This window comes from Abrus precatorius, unplaced genomic scaffold (genome assembly GCF_003935025.1).
Source record: "Abrus precatorius isolate BTA unplaced genomic scaffold, Abrus_2018 Scaffold4, whole genome shotgun sequence".
Classification (NCBI taxonomy): domain Eukaryota; kingdom Viridiplantae; phylum Streptophyta; class Magnoliopsida; order Fabales; family Fabaceae; genus Abrus; species Abrus precatorius.
In genome coordinates this window covers 17,666,099-17,682,673 of record NW_020874384.1, presented here as the reverse complement: position 1 = coordinate 17,682,673, position 16,575 = coordinate 17,666,099, and the positions used below count along the sequence as shown (strand labels likewise).

Genomic DNA, 16,575 nt, shown 5'->3' with positions numbered 1-16,575 from the left:
AATAAATAAATGTCTTGAGTAGCCTTTTTCTAATATGTTCATTCGTGACCGACTATTTTGAGAAGAAAAAAAAAAATCAGTAATGAACAAATAATTGTTTTTATCCTGATTAATCATTTAAGCTTGCAGTAGCTTTTTTTAAAAAAAAGAGATGATATATTTGATCCTAATAACGTGTCAAAATAGAGTCTTTTAGTTCCCATCTACAATTCATATGATTGCAAGTTTTCCACAATCAAAACAACCCCAGATTCAGCGATCATTATATATGTAAAACTGCATTTTCTTTTCTTCACCGACCTTCTTATTATTTCAATAATCCGTATATAATGTATTTTTTTAATTTTATTTTAATCCAATCATACTCGTAAACCACATAAACGATTAATTTTATTTTAATTGAATCTTGTGAAACTTTGTTATATTTCTTAGAAAATATAAGTAAGCCATGAGATAATTTGATCTCCATTCCTACTTAACAAGATTTTGATAGAAATTTATTTGAATTCACACTCAACATGGTAAAGATATAAATTTTGTTACACTTACTCCCTTTTATCACATCCAATCTGACCATTATTGAGAGGATCTAAATTCATTTAACACTTATTTTCATATTTTTTAATTTCTTAAATTATTAGATATTTTTAAGATTTTATGTTAATATTTTAAATAATTAAATTTGAATTTTAATATTTTTTAATTTTTTAAAAAAACTCCAACGTAAATCTTAGTTATTTAAAATTTAAGATATTTTTTCTTAAATTTAATTTATTTTTGTTTTTATTAAACGAAACAATATCCTTGCAATACTTGCTTAGTTTAATTAAAACTAGCAAGGAAGGAGGCCATGCGAATGCACGGGAATGGGCAAAAACATTTGAAGGCTTTAGCCCAACAATGTCGTTAATGGGCTCCAGGCAACAATTGAAGGTCAAGGCCCAACCATGTTGTTCCTGGGCTCACTTAACTTACATCAGATGTGGACCCAAAACAAACTTACATCAGAAACATTTCCATAAACACTTGAAACCTCGGCAATTGTTCTTCTCATGTTTCTTGTCTACACTGTGCCCCAAATGGGCAACCTCAAACCTTGGCTATTGAACTCGAGTGTAAATTGCGTTGGTGATGGGCGATTTTGGTGGTTAGGGAGAAGAAGGGATTGTTACTGTTACTACAAGCACTATCTGATTCGATGGATGACAACGAGTAAGAGGGTTCAAGACAGAAGCAAGAAAAAGAGGGTTCACGAGCTTGAAGTCACAACAGAGAAATGGAAGATAGCCTCCAAAATCATCTTCTTGATGGAACTTCTCAAGCAAGAACCCGAAATGGTGATTCCCGTTAGCTCCCTCGAACAATACCGTAAACAGATCAATCTTCCCAAACCCCACAGAATCTCCGATTTCCTTCGCAAAACCCCAAAGCTCTTCGAACTCTACAAGGATCAAAAGGGGGTGTTGTGGTGCGGTATGACCCAGAAAGCTGAAGACTTGATGGAAGAACAACAAAGGGTCATCGAGGAAGAGCATGCTGATAAAGCTGCAGAGCATGTTACGAGGTTTCTCATGATGTCGGTGGAAAAACGGCTTCCTTTGGAAAAAATTGCTCATTTTAGAAGAGATTTTGGGTTGCCATTGGATTTTAGAACCCGTTGGGTTTTCAATTATCCTCAGCATTTTAGGGTGGTGAAGTCTTTTGATGGGGTTGAGTTTTTGGAGCTTGTGTCTTGGAACCCTGATTGGGCTATAACTGAACTAGAGAAGAAGGTGGTGAATGGAGTAACTGAAAATGCCACTTTGCATACCCCAGGTATGCTTTCACTGCCATTTCCTTTGAAATTCCCTTCAAATTTTAAGAGGGTGTATCGATATTATGGAGAAAAGATTAAGCTTTTTCAAGAGAGGCCTTATTTGTCTCCCTATGCTGATGCAAGGGGTCTTAAGGCTGGATCTTTGGAATTTGATAAGAGGGCTGTTGCTGTTATGCATGAAGTGCTTAGTTTCACCATTGAGAAGAGGTTGGTCACTGATCACCTCACTCACTTCCGTTGGGAACTTGTGATGCCTCAGAAGCTCATGAGGCTTCTGCTCAAGCATTGTGGCATCTTCTACGTTTCTGAGAGAGGGAAGAGGTTTAGTGTGTTTTTGACTGAAGCTTATGATGGTTCCGAGCTCATTCAGAAATGCCCTATGGTTCTCTGGAAGGAAAAAGTTCTCAGTCTTGTGGGTTATAGAGGAAGGAAGAAGAAGTTTGAGACATACAGTGACATGTCTGATGGGGAAGATCATGATGGTTTGCTCCAGAGTGATTCGGAAGTGGGGAATTTGCATGTGCAGATTGAGCAACAGGATACCTTGGATTATGAGGATTCATTACTCGGGGATGATTCTGAGATAGATATTGGAGAGATTACCTGAATATATTCCAAATTTACCACATGTATAATTGTTTCAATTTTAACTTCAATGTTCTAGGGAACATGCAACTGTATACGCTGATAAGTTAATATAAATCCAATTTTGAGGATGGCTTCCAAATAGCTTGTATGTTGTTGAAATTTTGAAAACCTGTGACAGTCTGTTGTTTTCCAAAAAGGATTGTACTTGTGGCTGTGCGATGGGAGGGAAAAATTATTTAGAGGCTTGGCCATACGAAAAGCAAGACAGCATGGTTATTACAAGTTAGGCTAAAGATTAAACATGCAGCAAAACACTAGATAGAGGAAATGGATGCGTCTTCATGAGAAATTTTGTCTAATTTTAGGCCTTTATGTTATTAGGGAGGTAAAGAAACTTGGTTTTGAACCAGGGATGGTCTCATCTAGAAGTGAGTGGTTGTATCATCCACATAAAGTGATATACACGGAGGACATGCATCCTCTAATAAATTGGTTTAAAGGACATTCATCATTATTTCGGTGAATTGTACTGGATGAATTCATACTTTCTATAAGCAGTGATGTTCAATAAACAGACTTGGGTGAATATGGGAGTTGTTATATACATGTTATCTGATGTGATTGCATTATACTCGTTAGTAAAGTCTATTTTGAGCTCGTGTCTTAAATAAAGGTTTCTGCCTTTCAAAGAGAAACACAATTTGTGATTTTTGGTTTGGGTATTTAAAATGCATTGGTCCTGTCTCAATTGAGAGGATCCATAATCCTTAGCTTTTTCTTTTCTCAAAGTTCTCAAAATATTTTCGACCTTACATCAATTGTCTCTTGGTATCCCAACCATCCGATCATATATTTAGGCAATTCAAATCTGGATTCATTATTCATTATATTCAGTTAAAAATTCAGAACAAGCCTAAGAAATTGAGAAAATAAGCTTAATTTTGCCTTAAGGATTGGCCATGTGTTGTTCTAAGCATTTACAAGCTTTTCAATGAACAAATCCTAGATTACTCCTTAGTGACAATATTCATCAAATTATTATTAGTTGTATTCTTGGTTTTATCCAGGCACTCAAATTTTGATTTCATTTGAGAAATTAGAAAACTCATCAGGCAAACAAAGGCGCCTACATGATGAGAGGGACAAATGTCTTATTATCCTTAAAATCTTTGAAAGGTATGATGCTTCCTTTTCTTTTCTTTTAAATATATATAATTATTGACTTGATACCAATGTTCAACTTTGGCAAGTTGGTTCGAATTAATTTCATCTTCATCTGCTATCATCTTTATTATTGACAATATTTACTTTGCTCCCTACCAGGTTGTATGTCACTGTCAAAGTTGATGGAAGAAGCTTCAATGTTTCTCCAAAGCAGATGAATGTGTTCCCAAATCATTAGTATCGTATCTGCCATGCCCACTCTTTTAAAAGGCAATGTTTGTTGCATCCACTTCATAAATATGCCTGTGCTGGACAAGTTCAAGTTCATAATATTCACAAGACAAGTTCAAGTTCTTGCCCAAACTATTTTTTTAATTAAATTTGAACACTTGTGAATTATGATCAAATGCTTAAAATAGCTTGATTGGGAGTTGCACATCCATAATATATTCCTTAACAACTCACATTACTGCAAAATTAACTCACTTTTTAATACATTCTTTGTTATTGAGTAATACTTATTCAAAATTTACTAAATTGCGTGAATTTTACACTAATTATTTTGAGATGATTCAACGCTGAAATATGCTTTTCAAAGAATATGTTAATAATATTTTTCTTAAATGAAAGTAAGCTTTGAAAGTTCTCAACATATATCTGGTGCTAAATTTGGTTTTAAATATTTTTTAATTTTTGATTCCTCAAACAATAAGAATCCCTACCCCTCGGGACACACCTTAGCCGAACCTAACTATCATTTACGTTTTTATGTGCAACAAGAAATTAGTAAATTGGTTGTTACGTAATGTTCATGATTCACCTGTTTCTTGGGACTATTAAAGACGGGCACTAATGGCATTTCTACGGGGCTTCATTGGAAACACCTCGTCTCTCTCAGAACATTTTTTTCTTATTCAAATTAATTGTACCTGGATTAAGCAATAAAATCAAGGCTAATCTTAATGAGCATCTTTAAAATACAAATTAAGAAAATAAGTGTAATATATTTAATAAAAAATATTAAGCTATTAAATGTAATTGAAACATGTGTCAAAATAATCTTAGTACTAATTTTTTTTTACTGAAACATTTTTCATTTCCAAGTAAGACCAGCAAATGACATAATCACTAAGGTTTTTATTCTAACATGAGGATTTGGGGAATTAGAGTTAAGCAGTTGCAGTGATTGTTGTTTTACAGCATTGAGATAGGCCCTTAAAAAGTCAAAAGAAGGTAGTTTGGTACAACAGAGTTGAGTAATTACTTATGCTGCTCTTACAGGAACATAACCAGCAAAGGGTTTATTTATGCATGGGACCCAAAGAGACAGCAAAAATCACATGTATGTAATTTTAATGTGGATATATTGAAACATACAATAAATTAACCCTCTTAAAGACGCATTGTTTTACAGGTCATTCTAAACTGCCTGTGATATTGTCAGCTCCTCTCTTCTATGCTTCCTGCGCTTTCAATTTTCATTCATTTATCAACCTACTATGTCTTAAGCCTCATTCTAACATTCAATATCGTTTTCTATTAGTAAAATAGGTATTGTTAATCTTAAGCTTTAATTATGAACTTAAATAATATTTTTTAATAAAATATATTTTCTGACGCGTGTTTAAAGACATATGTTAAAAAAATAATATAAAATGTAATTTTTTAATTAAAATTTATAATATTTAATGTTCTTAATATGTTAAATTATATAATATCTTATTATTTTTAATAAAAAATTACTGTATATAAATTCTTACTATATGAACTTGAATATATTACAAGTTTTGTTTATAAAATCTTACTATAAATTGTTTAAATTTAACTTTAAAAAATTGAAGTTAACATTTTTTAATAAAAAATATAATATTTTCTCAGAGAAAGAGATATGACATAATTATAACAAGACTCACAATTATTTATGTTGAATCCATTAATTTAACTTTTTTTTTTTATAGCATGATATAAGTATGTTATTTATTAACATGATTTTATCTAAATCTGGTATTTACACAGTAAATCTTATTTAAAATACTAAGCAACATTTTCCATTAAAATGTCTAATAAATGTCATTACCCTTAACGACCAACTGACCATTAGTCTATCAACATCTTATTAATTTCCAATCTCAACTGTGACTAACATTTCATTCGCTTGGTCGTTAGCGTTTGGCACATATTTAAACTGGTGTTACAACCAAAATTTTGATATACACTTGTTGTTCTGCACTATATGCAGTGATTTCAATTATTCTAACATTGCATTTTTCTTCGGGTATTGCTCTCCATTTGGCGACCTTAACGATCACTTGATCATGCAATGATCTGAATGTTTGTTTAACATTTATCAGATCCAGCGATCAACTAGGCAGAGAGAAAAAAAAACAAAACAGTTTACAGTGTTAACAGCACATTTTTATCAAAATTTATAAGAATTTATGAATAATGTGAACATCATTTCCTATATATAAAAAATTCTACTCATAATTTTGTGAATCTCAATAGATTTTAATTAATAAATAATATTGTGTCAGAAAATATCTTATTAATTTACCAAACAATCTTATTAGTTTACCAAACAAAAAGAAATGATCTTGTTAACATTTATAATAGGTTTATTTTGCTTAAGGCATGCTAATCAGTAATTTAAAAAGAATACTTAAATGAAAAGTAAAATTATTTGATAATTTATTAAAAATTGTAATATATATATTTATATTGTTTAATTTCTAAGGCACCTTTAATATATATTTTTTAATTTTTTTATTTTTTATTTTTAAAATACTAATTAACAAAACTTTTTGCTTAAAGGCATGGACATGATTAGGAAAGTAGAAAAATTGGGAACTAAAGTTAGAATGAAATACAATTTATCTTAATTTTGATTATGATCTCTATATTTTAAAAAAAATGGTTTTTAGTCCTTATAAATTTACAAGCATATTAAGGTTTGTCCTTACAATTTATTTCATCTTGATTTTAGTCCCTCAAACTTTATTTTATTCAAGTGTTCGTCCATTTAAGTATGTCAAATATTAATCTAAATATTTATGTCATCTAAATCAAGTGTTTTGACATGTTAGTAACAATAGAGACTAAAATTTTTAAAATTATAGGAATTCAAAATGAACATTTTAAAGTATACAGATTAAAATCAGAAGTATAAGGCTTAAAGTATTACAGTTAAAATTTAAAATTTTTATAAACAAGAGATTAAAAATATATTTAAACTTATAAGTTTTTAAAAAAATAAAAGGAGACTGCTAAACTTTAGCAACTGTAAACGTGGAGGCCAGCTGGTGTGGCCCAATAGATCTGACATTTAATGTTGAGAAGAGAGTAGAGACACAACTGGGTCGATATAAATGTAAAGAAATTTTATTTTCTAACACAAGGAAGAGGGATCGGAGAGATAAGAAAAAGAAAGAAATAGTATACTAAACTCTAATAGATATACAACACTCCCTCTTGATCTTTAGGACTTTGAACTCGGGCACCCACTTACATTAAATGAAGAAATTAAGGCTGTTGAAAAGTCTCAACCACACAAACATCAATTAGGTGCTAGCATTAAGTGATTTCCACCCACCTCATGTATGATCAATTTGGTATATATAAATATGTAGACATAGCGGTGATGGTAGCATCAATAACACAATAATATTCAAAATATAGCATATAGTAATTTTAATCTAAGATTGGGGCATGGCTAATGAACGTGATCTCTTCTCAGCAGAGATTGTGAACCGAGGGATTGAATCATCAGGACCCAACGCGGGTTCATTGACGTTCTCTGTGAGGGTGAGAAGGAGGCTGCCAGATTTTCTTCAATCGGTGAATCTCAAGTACGTGAAATTGGGTTACCATTATCTGATAAACCATGGCATATACTTGTTCACCATACCCGTTCTTCTTGTGGTGTTTAGTGCTGAGGTTGGTAGCCTCAGCAAAGAGGACCTTTGGAAGAAGCTCTGGGAAGATGCACGTTACGATCTTGCCACCGTACTCTCTTCTTTTGGTGTCTTCGTTTTCACCTTATCCGTTTACTTCATGTCAAGGCCACGTCCCATTTACCTCATTGATTTTGCATGTTATAAGCCCGAAGATGAACTCAAGGTACCTCTCAAACCCAATGCACTGCATCATGCTTTTATTATTTTCTTTTAGTTTATTGCCTTCTTCTTTTTTTGTCGTAATTGCTTCTTTCTTTTTCAAAATTTCTAAGAACTAGTATTTCGGTATGAAAATTGCTATTGATACGTTCTTCTAAACGTGTCTTTTGTAGTTATTTCAATTTATTTTAAATTAATTTATAGAATAAATATTTTATTTTTAAAATAAATAAATTATAAAATATATTGAAATTATGTTATTGATATTTCTCTTATTATTATTTGATTAAAAAAATTCTTGACTATACAGAAAACGAAGTATTCAAAGGTAAAGATGATTGACATATAGATTTTTTTTTTCATCCAAACACACTCCTTGACTTAAATTTCGTTCGAAACTTGCACGGAGATATTGTACAAAAAAAAAGCCTGCACTTCATTAAGATAAATTAAACTAGACAAGTTAAAACAATTAAAGTTTTTATCAGCTTATATATTGAGTTTCTTTAAAAAATGTTTTTTTTTTTCAAATTTAACAGTTACCAAACAATTTTTAGCATGAGTTATAAATCTTTCTGGAAATAAAGTAAGTTAAGGAAACACATAATGGTAATTTGTAGTTTGATTTTTTTTATGCCCAACCAAAATACTTAAGGAAAATAGTCACTAGTATTTTTATTGATATAAAAATGAATAAAAGAAAATAAAATTAATAAGTAGTACTCTAATGTTAAGTGAATGGTTGTTGAAATATATAATCTATATAACATAAAAAATATATATTTCTCGTATCATTAAAAGTAGATACACAGTTATGTATTTATATATATATTGGATATATTTCAGATAAGTGTATAAAAAATAGGATAAAACAAGCGAAAGATAACTTACATCAATTTTGAGGATTGAAATAATATTAAAATAATCTATAATACATATGCAGGTGTCAAGGGAACAATTCATGGAACTAGCAAGGAAATCAGGCAAGTTTGATGAAGGGAGCCTCGAATTCCAAAAGAGGATGCTAATGTCTTCAGGTATAGGGGACGAGACATACATCCCAAAATCAGTGGTAGCATCAACCGAAAACACCGCAACAATGAAAGAAGGTCGTGCTGAAGCATCCATGGTAATGTTCGGAGCACTTGATGAGTTGTTCGAGAAAAACCGTGTTCGACCAAAGGACGTGGGCATTCTAGTAGTGAATTGCAGCATCTTCAACCCAACACCATCGTTGTCAGCAATGATCATAAACCACTACAAGATGAGAGGGAACATATTGAGCTACAACCTTGGTGGCATGGGTTGTAGTGCGGGAATCATAGGTGTGGATTTGGCAAGGGACATTCTTCAAGCTAACCCTAATAACTATGCGGTTGTTGTGAGCACTGAGATGGTGGCATTCAATTGGTACCAAGGAAAAGAGAGGTCTATGCTCATTCCTAATTGTTACTTTCGGATGGGTTGTTCTGCTGTTTTGCTTTCAAACCGTCGTCGTGATTATAGCCGCGCTAAGTACCGTCTTGAGCATATTGTTCGTACCCATAAAGGTGCTGATGATCGCAGCTTCAGGTTTGTTTTCTTCTCTTTATAGTTTGATGATCAAGAGTGTGATTGTATTGGCATCTAATTTACTCTATACAATCTATGTTAACGTTAATTAATAAGTTATAACATAGTTTAATGTATACATGTTTGAGTGAGTTTTAAACATATTATTGCTTGTCAAGTGTTAGATTGCGCAGCTATTAGCTGATGCGGTGCATGATTTTCTTTTCATTATTGTAAAATGATTCATAAAAAGACTCCATTAAATATATACGCCAGTAGATGGATAAGAAAAAAAAAAAGAGATAAGTGATATGATGGAAAATAAATAAATGTTAACATTGTTAAGATATTTATATTGTGGTTTTTATAAATGGTGATTTCCATGTTGAGTGTTGCATCTGCCTTGTGCAATCCTTTTCCTTCTAAATTAATCAATCTCGATGTGACAACATTTTGGCCTTGTGTGAAACCAGCAATTGGTGTTTCTTTGTTTTCGGCTTTTACAATACCAATTGATTAAGAGGAATTTTATTGTGTACTTGATGCTGTGAAAATGATTCAATGTGTTTTATTAAATATTTTGAATTATTTTAAAATGTACATATTAAATAATTTTTTAGTAAATACTTTTACTATTTTAAAACATATTTAAATTTCTTATTTTATTTCCTAAAATTAATTAATTTTTTTTAATGTGTATTTGATGGCCATGCGGAATATTAGTTGAAGTTTAGAAAAAGTAATTTCATAGTACATGCTTTTAGAATTTTTTTTTTCTATAAAGTATTATTTTTAGCAAATGAAACAAAATATACCAAGACGTTTGCTGAATTTTTTTTGGTAAGTTACATAATATTCTGAAGTTTTTAAACATAACTTTTCAACGTGTATCAATAAACACATAATAAGAAGATAAAAATATATAAAAAATATAAAATTCATTCAATGTTTTCTTCTTTCAACAGTTTGAAGTATTTAATAAGCTTTATTAACATTTTCACACCACATGTTCATAGATATAATCGTTTAATTAAAGATTTTTTTTAAAAAAAGAGGCAGTATATCTTTTCAACGTGTCTCTATGAGCACATAATAATAAGATAAATATAAAAAAAAATATGTTTATATATATATATATATATATATATATATATATATATATATCTTTCCTTAATTTTGTAAAACTGAATATGATTTATGTATTTTATGAAATTGAATTTTCGGGAAATATAAAGGACGTGCTTTGATGTGAGCATATGTATTTTATCAATATATGTTCATAGATATTTAGCTACTACTAATGTATTTTTAAGGGGTTGACATTTTAGTTCGATTGAGCAACCGTCTAATTAATCACTGACAAGACTCCGGGACCCTGTCCACTTCCCCATCCAAAACAAGTGACCCACAAGGAAAATCCATTAACAAAATTGCCAAGTTGTTTTACCATATTTTTGTTGCTAATAATCAGTCATCAACTGTAAAGGTCTAATCACTATTTTTTTTATATATAATATAATGTTCGGTGAATTATTTTGGTCTGCCATAACGAATGGCTGCTACATATATACAACAGGTGTGTGTACCAAGAAGAAGATGATCAAAAGCTCAAGGGACTAAAGATTAGCAAGGACTTAATTGAAATTGGTGGTGATGCTTTGAAAACAAACATCACTACACTAGGACCCTTGGTGCTACCCTTTTCTGAGCAGCTTCTCTTCTTTGCCACCTTGGTGTGGAGGCACTTATTTGGCAATAAATCTGATGGGAATTCACCATCATTGAAGAAGCCATACATTCCTGACTACAAACTAGCTTTTGAGCATTTTTGTGTGCATGCTGCAAGCAAGGCCATTCTCGATGAGCTACAAAGGAACCTGGAATTGAGTGACAAGAACATGGAGGCATCAAGAATGACATTGCACCGCTTTGGCAACACATCTAGCAGCAGCATTTGGTATGAGTTGGCTTACATGGAAGCAAAGGAGAGTGTTAAAAGAGGAGACCGTGTTTGGCAACTAGCTTTTGGATCAGGCTTCAAGTGTAACAGTGTGGTTTGGCGTTCCATGAAAAGAATCCCCAAGCCTTCTAGGAACCCTTGGCTTGATTGCATCAACAGATATCCCGAGTCTCTCAACTAAGTCAAAATTTGAGAGAGATATTATTAATCTATCAGTGATATTATATCATATGAAAGTTATGCTAATTAGGATAAATAATGGTAGTTCTTCTAAGTTGGTCTTTGAATTTTACCCCTGGTTTTAATTTCTTTCTCATTATATTCCTGGCTTGAAAATGTATACTGTTCCTGATTAGGCATATACCGTGCCTGTTTGTTTCTCTGTCTCTTCATAGGATTATTGATATCAAAGTTAATGGATGATTATTACCTATAGTCAATGCTACAAGTCTCATGTTTTACTTTGCATTCCCCCTTTCCTTGATTAAAATGGATTAGTACAGTTCCTAATGCCAATACGAGTACAAAAATTAGTAAGTTAGGTGGCCTTGTAGTATGATGGAAATTGTGAATCCAAGGTGATTTATCGATGTATAAAATATTGCTTATATTAATTGGCTAATTGGACACGGAAGCAATATCGGTTAAAGGGTCCTTCACTCAATAAAACTGTGGCCATGCCGAAAGCACCTCTTAACCGTTCAGGAAGAGACATTGTTAGTGCTATAATGAATCTTTGAACGTTCACCAATTCAACCCTCCATTATCCCTATCTCAATTTGAATCCAAATCAATTTTTATTATATATTATTACCGATGACAAATCAAAATTCCTTTGTGGCATTGATATTTGTAACATCATTATTATTATGTGTAGCTGGCCAGACAAACGAGTTGGAAGCTGTCATGAGATCCCTTGGCGCTTTGGAACAAGTTGCTCTAGATGCCATTAACATAACCATTATGGAGGTTAGTAAGGCTAAAGCTTTTGTGGATTCGATCCCCAAACTAAAAAGCTTACGAAATGTCAAAGGTGACGAAGTTCATCTGTGTATGGGAGGCTTAATTAATGCCATGAGCAATGTTCTAAGTGAACTGCAAAAAATGGAACAACTTGAATTATGGGGCATCAAGTACTTAGAAAATAATGTGATTGACGTTTTGAGCTTCAAAGCTATGTGCGACCGTGCGTTGGGAGATGTTGATGAAACCATCAAAATCATGGTCCATCGTAAGTTGTAAGACATTGTGCTCCTTACGAATGATGTGATATTTCGTATTGCTAAGTTTGAATTGGATGGCAATGTTACAAGGAAACCTGAAGATATACTAACAAAGACATTGGTATGTATGCATGAACTGAAGAATAGTATCGCACTTGTTCATTGCATTATGCTTGTGAAATTAATAAACGATCCCAAGTTAGTTTGAAGTGTAGAGATTGGTTGTGCTTAGAATCACTGCATACACAAAGCAAAATAAATAAATGAAATTGTGAGTTTCTCTTTGATTTCTTGGTTTATTTGAAAATCGGCTTGTATTTAAATTGCCACACCTGCAAATTGCAAGTGAATTTTGTAATGTTTTCTGTATCTTCGAACGTGACATGGTTGAAAAAAAAAAGGTTTAAATGTCATTAATTTGTTGTTGACATATAACAACAAACAACAAATTTAAGAAGTATAACCAAAAAAACAAAAATAGAGTCACTCTTCTTTTTTTATTAAGTTACGATTTTCACAAATAAAGCATACAACATATCATTGTAACAAAAAGACTGAAACATGTACATCAGAGACAATCAAATTAAAAAGTTTTCTTAAAATTTCTTATCTGTGTTTAATAATGTAAAAAATAATAATAATTAGAAAAATTTGTAGATACAAAGAAGATTTCAAATATAATAATAGTAGTAATAATAATATAATAGTCTAATTCAAATCAAGATGGCCTCCGGACAACTCAGATTGAGAATGTGAAATTGGTCTAATCCAAAAGTTTTTTCAGAAGCAGACATTTAACGAGTCGTGAATTAGTATTCAGATCAATCGCTCTAAAAGGTTGACCAGAAAAAAGACCACTCTAAAAGATGTTACTCGAACTTAAAATTTAAGCAAATGGTGGGTAGAAAATCAGTTGACCATTCATCAAGATTTGAAGAACAATGACTCATGTAACAAACAAACAAAAATGTAATTATACTAATCTCTCTTAAAGTTAGTAATAATTATACGTTCATTGAAAAACTATCTCAACGTTCTTTACATTTATTTTATTTTATTATTTTTAAGCGTATTGTATGTATGGTTCATGTATAAAAATAAGAGAGATGTGTATTTTTTTTTAAGAAATAATGATTGTTAATATACCAAGTAAGAGAGGAATGTAACTTTTGAACAAACACGGTAAATGGAATTAACTAGCATTAAACTCGAGAGGTTATGGTAATTCATAAGAAAAATATATACATTACGTAATTAAATATTATTTCATAAAAAATTAGGATTACGTACTGTTTGTTCTATATACTTAGTCACTGATAAAACAAAATCTTAATTCATTCTAAAAATTATTTTCAACAATTCTAAAAAGCTTAAAATCGTGAAGAAAACAAACTTATTTCATGAATCGAACAGCTATCCAAATAAATGGGTGTTGTATTGAGAAGTGTCAAGGAAAGGGAGGGGAGGGCCCTTTGAAGAAAAACAAGTGGTTTTTAGAAGTATTTTAGCCCATACATCACAGGAAGGTCCAAAAATAAAGGAGGATAGTTGTGCTGTTTTTAGGATGGGAATTGGAAAATATCAAATATCAAAAGTGCACTAATTCTCTGTTTTAATTTATTTTTTAAATTATTATTTAACCAATCAAATAAATCTACTTTTATTTGACCTTTTTTTTTGTACTGAACCATCTTTCATACTAAGGCACAGCTGTTTTAGGATTATGTGAATAATATATTATTTAAATTTTAAGAACTGTACTAAAACCATTTTTTCTAAGGCTATCAGTTGCAATATTGGACATCTTCATTAAAAAATTACATAAAAATAATGAACATAACTATATATTATCTTTATTATTTTTAATATAAAATTTTTAAAACATGGTAGTTTTTTATTTAAATATAAATACAAAAACAAAATATTTTCTCAAACTAAATAACTTATTTTTTCAAACCAGTAATCCCTCCCTAGTTTACATTACATACACTTTTATTACCATCCAAAAATGATTTTTAAAAATACTTGCATAAGTATTTTAAAGTTTTAAAACATTTTTTAATATAAATGTCGAGTATTCCAATATAACAATTTTTTTAATGATATTACTAACATAGGCTCATGTAACCTTGGCGTCATTTTCTGAGCATTTGTCTCGGTTGCTTTTGCATTATTATTATTTCTCTGATTTTTCTTCTTTCTGGCTCTCTTTTTGTTTGCTTTTGAAGATGGAAAAGGGTGGTCCATGGGGAATAAAGCAAGGCCTGTGTGTAATGACTGAAGATAGAAAGAGAATTACACGTATTGTTCAATAATATCACAACATATATTGTGGAAATAGGAGCAATGGGAGCAAAAATGTTCATCACTCATATTGATGGTGCCTGCCTCTACTGATATTTTTGCAAGCCTTATTTATTATCCAAAAATAAAACATTGAAAGGGTAAGGGGTGACTATAATGACAGTACCCAATACCCCAATTACCTAAAGAAAATTAAAAATGAGAGCATCAGAGGAATTGACTTAACGAAAACAATCAATCCTTGTAGTTGTCATGCTAACCAATCGTCATCCATACCGTCAATATCTCCAATGTCCATACTGTGTATAGCATTGTCAAGAAAAAAAAAACAAAAGAAACAAAAAGTGAAACGATTAGTATGAAACATATATAGATAGGAAAGTCCAAAGCCAAAAAAGAAAGCCTTGTCCTGTGCAGATCAACACAGCAACAAATCAAACAAATAAGAATTATATGAAGAATACTGCTTGCAACATATAATTTTTTACACACTTTTAATTAAGGATTACATGGTCTAACTTTTTTTTCATTTTTGTATAGTTTGCAGGAAATTTTAACCAATAAAAATGTGTTAAGAAGAGTGTTTTAAAAAATATTTCTTTTCATTTTTCTTGTATGTATATTTAGACCAAAAGCAAGACATAACCTGAAAATAAACAAACTATTGTGTTAGTCAAACAAATGCAGCGTTTACAAGGAACGCCTGTTTGTCATAAACATTAAAATCTGTAGTTAATATAATTATTGATTAGGTAAGGCACATGGACATGGCCTATAACGAACATCAACATTTAGAGTCCACTGGACCAAGCCTCACAAATTGACTGTTGCAAAGTCCACTAGGGCTACCAAGAAACACACAAGGAGGAAACATATACAACAAAATCAATTGCGTCCTGGACCAAAAAAAGCAAAAAACAAAAAACCCCTAATTGCGTCATGATCAGGAGCAAATCATACACTAAAACCCATATGCAGAAAATTGTCTTGCCTGCAAGGGGTAAAATTCTAAACCGTTTGAAGGTTTCGCATAGGGCTGTAATGCCCTCCAACTACTCCAGTTTGGCTAAAGATGCAGAAGAAAGAACCAATTTCAGACTTAAATGGTTTCAGTTTATATATATGTCATACTCAAAAATGAATATGGAGATTGAAATAATATTACGGGAATTTTGGTTCTTGACTTATGTTCCATAACCAAGTTCAACTGGAAACAGGCCAGAATAATAACTATTCAATTATATTCCAGTTTAATTCATTTACAGTTCAGCTTGAGTAGATTAATTCGCATCACGATAGGTATCATTAGGATACTTAATGACTCTTTGAGACCCAAAAGGAGAAAAAGCAAAATGAGGTGATAACTATAAATTTCCCATCAAGAATATTAAATTACCCCACCAAGAATTAAAATAACAGTAAAGTAGATCTCATAATTCTGTAGGAGGAGACAAGATTGAATCGTTTTCTCATGCACAAATAAGGTGAGACCTAATTAAATTTCCTTCACTATGCTAGAAGAGAACTCCAACAAATTGCAAACTGTCCTGTTCCTTTCCTAAGCATAATAAGAGATAGAAACAAAAAGTACTCATTTATGAAAATCAAGAAACTTTATGTTGAACTTACCAAGGCAAGGTAGAATCTTGGAAATAATCTTCCGAGCACTGCTCTAAGCAGCTCTCGTTTGCATTCAACCAAGCTGGAAACTCCAGAAGTTGGTCAAAATTATGGTATGCATCATCTTCAGTCTTGGCTTCAGGTGCCTTATGTTCCATGTTTTTCAAGAACTTGAACCAACAAGCTGATTTGACCAAATTCATGGTATCATTCCACTCCATTTGATATTGCTCTCCT

The 16,575-nt window shown here is 31.5% G+C and overlaps 3 protein-coding genes across 3 annotated transcripts in view; 2 read left to right on the top strand and 1 right to left on the bottom strand.

The window, feature by feature from the left end:
* Window positions 1-1,043: 1,043 nt before the first annotated feature.
* LOC113865655 (protein WHAT'S THIS FACTOR 1, chloroplastic) lies at window positions 1,044-2,980 on the top strand. The gene has a single exon (XM_027500358.1). It carries the CDS (start codon window positions 1,053-1,055, stop codon window positions 2,421-2,423), a length of 1,371 nt encoding a protein of 456 aa, XP_027356159.1. The 5' UTR covers window positions 1,044-1,052; the 3' UTR covers window positions 2,424-2,980.
* A 3,980-nt stretch (window positions 2,981-6,960) lies between these two features.
* LOC113864888 (3-ketoacyl-CoA synthase 10-like) lies at window positions 6,961-12,697 on the top strand. Its single transcript, XM_027499097.1, has 3 exons — window positions 6,961-7,684; window positions 8,624-9,252; window positions 10,808-12,697. Exons 1-3 carry the CDS (start codon window positions 7,274-7,276, stop codon window positions 11,370-11,372), a joined length of 1,605 nt encoding a protein of 534 aa, XP_027354898.1. The 5' UTR covers window positions 6,961-7,273; the 3' UTR covers window positions 11,373-12,697.
* Window positions 12,698-14,723: 2,026 nt separating this feature from the next.
* Window positions 14,724-16,575, bottom strand: part of LOC113865997 (vacuolar protein-sorting-associated protein 36) — a 2,947-nt gene continuing 1,095 nt past the window's right edge. The window contains exons 1-2 of the mRNA XM_027500856.1: window positions 16,348-16,575; window positions 14,724-15,017 (exon numbers count right to left, since the gene is read on the bottom strand). The exon at window positions 16,348-16,575 is cut by the window's right edge and continues 1,095 nt beyond it. Coding sequence (XP_027356657.1) covers window positions 14,969-15,017; window positions 16,348-16,575 — 277 coding nt within the window. The 3' untranslated portion in view covers window positions 14,724-14,968. The remainder of the gene's footprint in view (window positions 15,018-16,347) is intronic.

Coding starts and splice junctions, on each gene's coding strand:
- LOC113865655 (XM_027500358.1), top strand. CDS start 1,053: ATGTTTCTTGTCTACACTGTGCCCCAAATGGGCAACCTCAAACCTTGG.
- LOC113864888 (XM_027499097.1), top strand. CDS start 7,274: ATGGCTAATGAACGTGATCTCTTCTCAGCAGAGATTGTGAACCGAGGG. Junction 7,685..8,623: donor AGCCCGAAGATGAACTCAAG/GTACCTCTCAAA, acceptor ATACATATGCAG/GTGTCAAGGGAACAATTCAT. Junction 9,253..10,807: donor GCTGATGATCGCAGCTTCAG/GTTTGTTTTCTT, acceptor TATATACAACAG/GTGTGTGTACCAAGAAGAAG.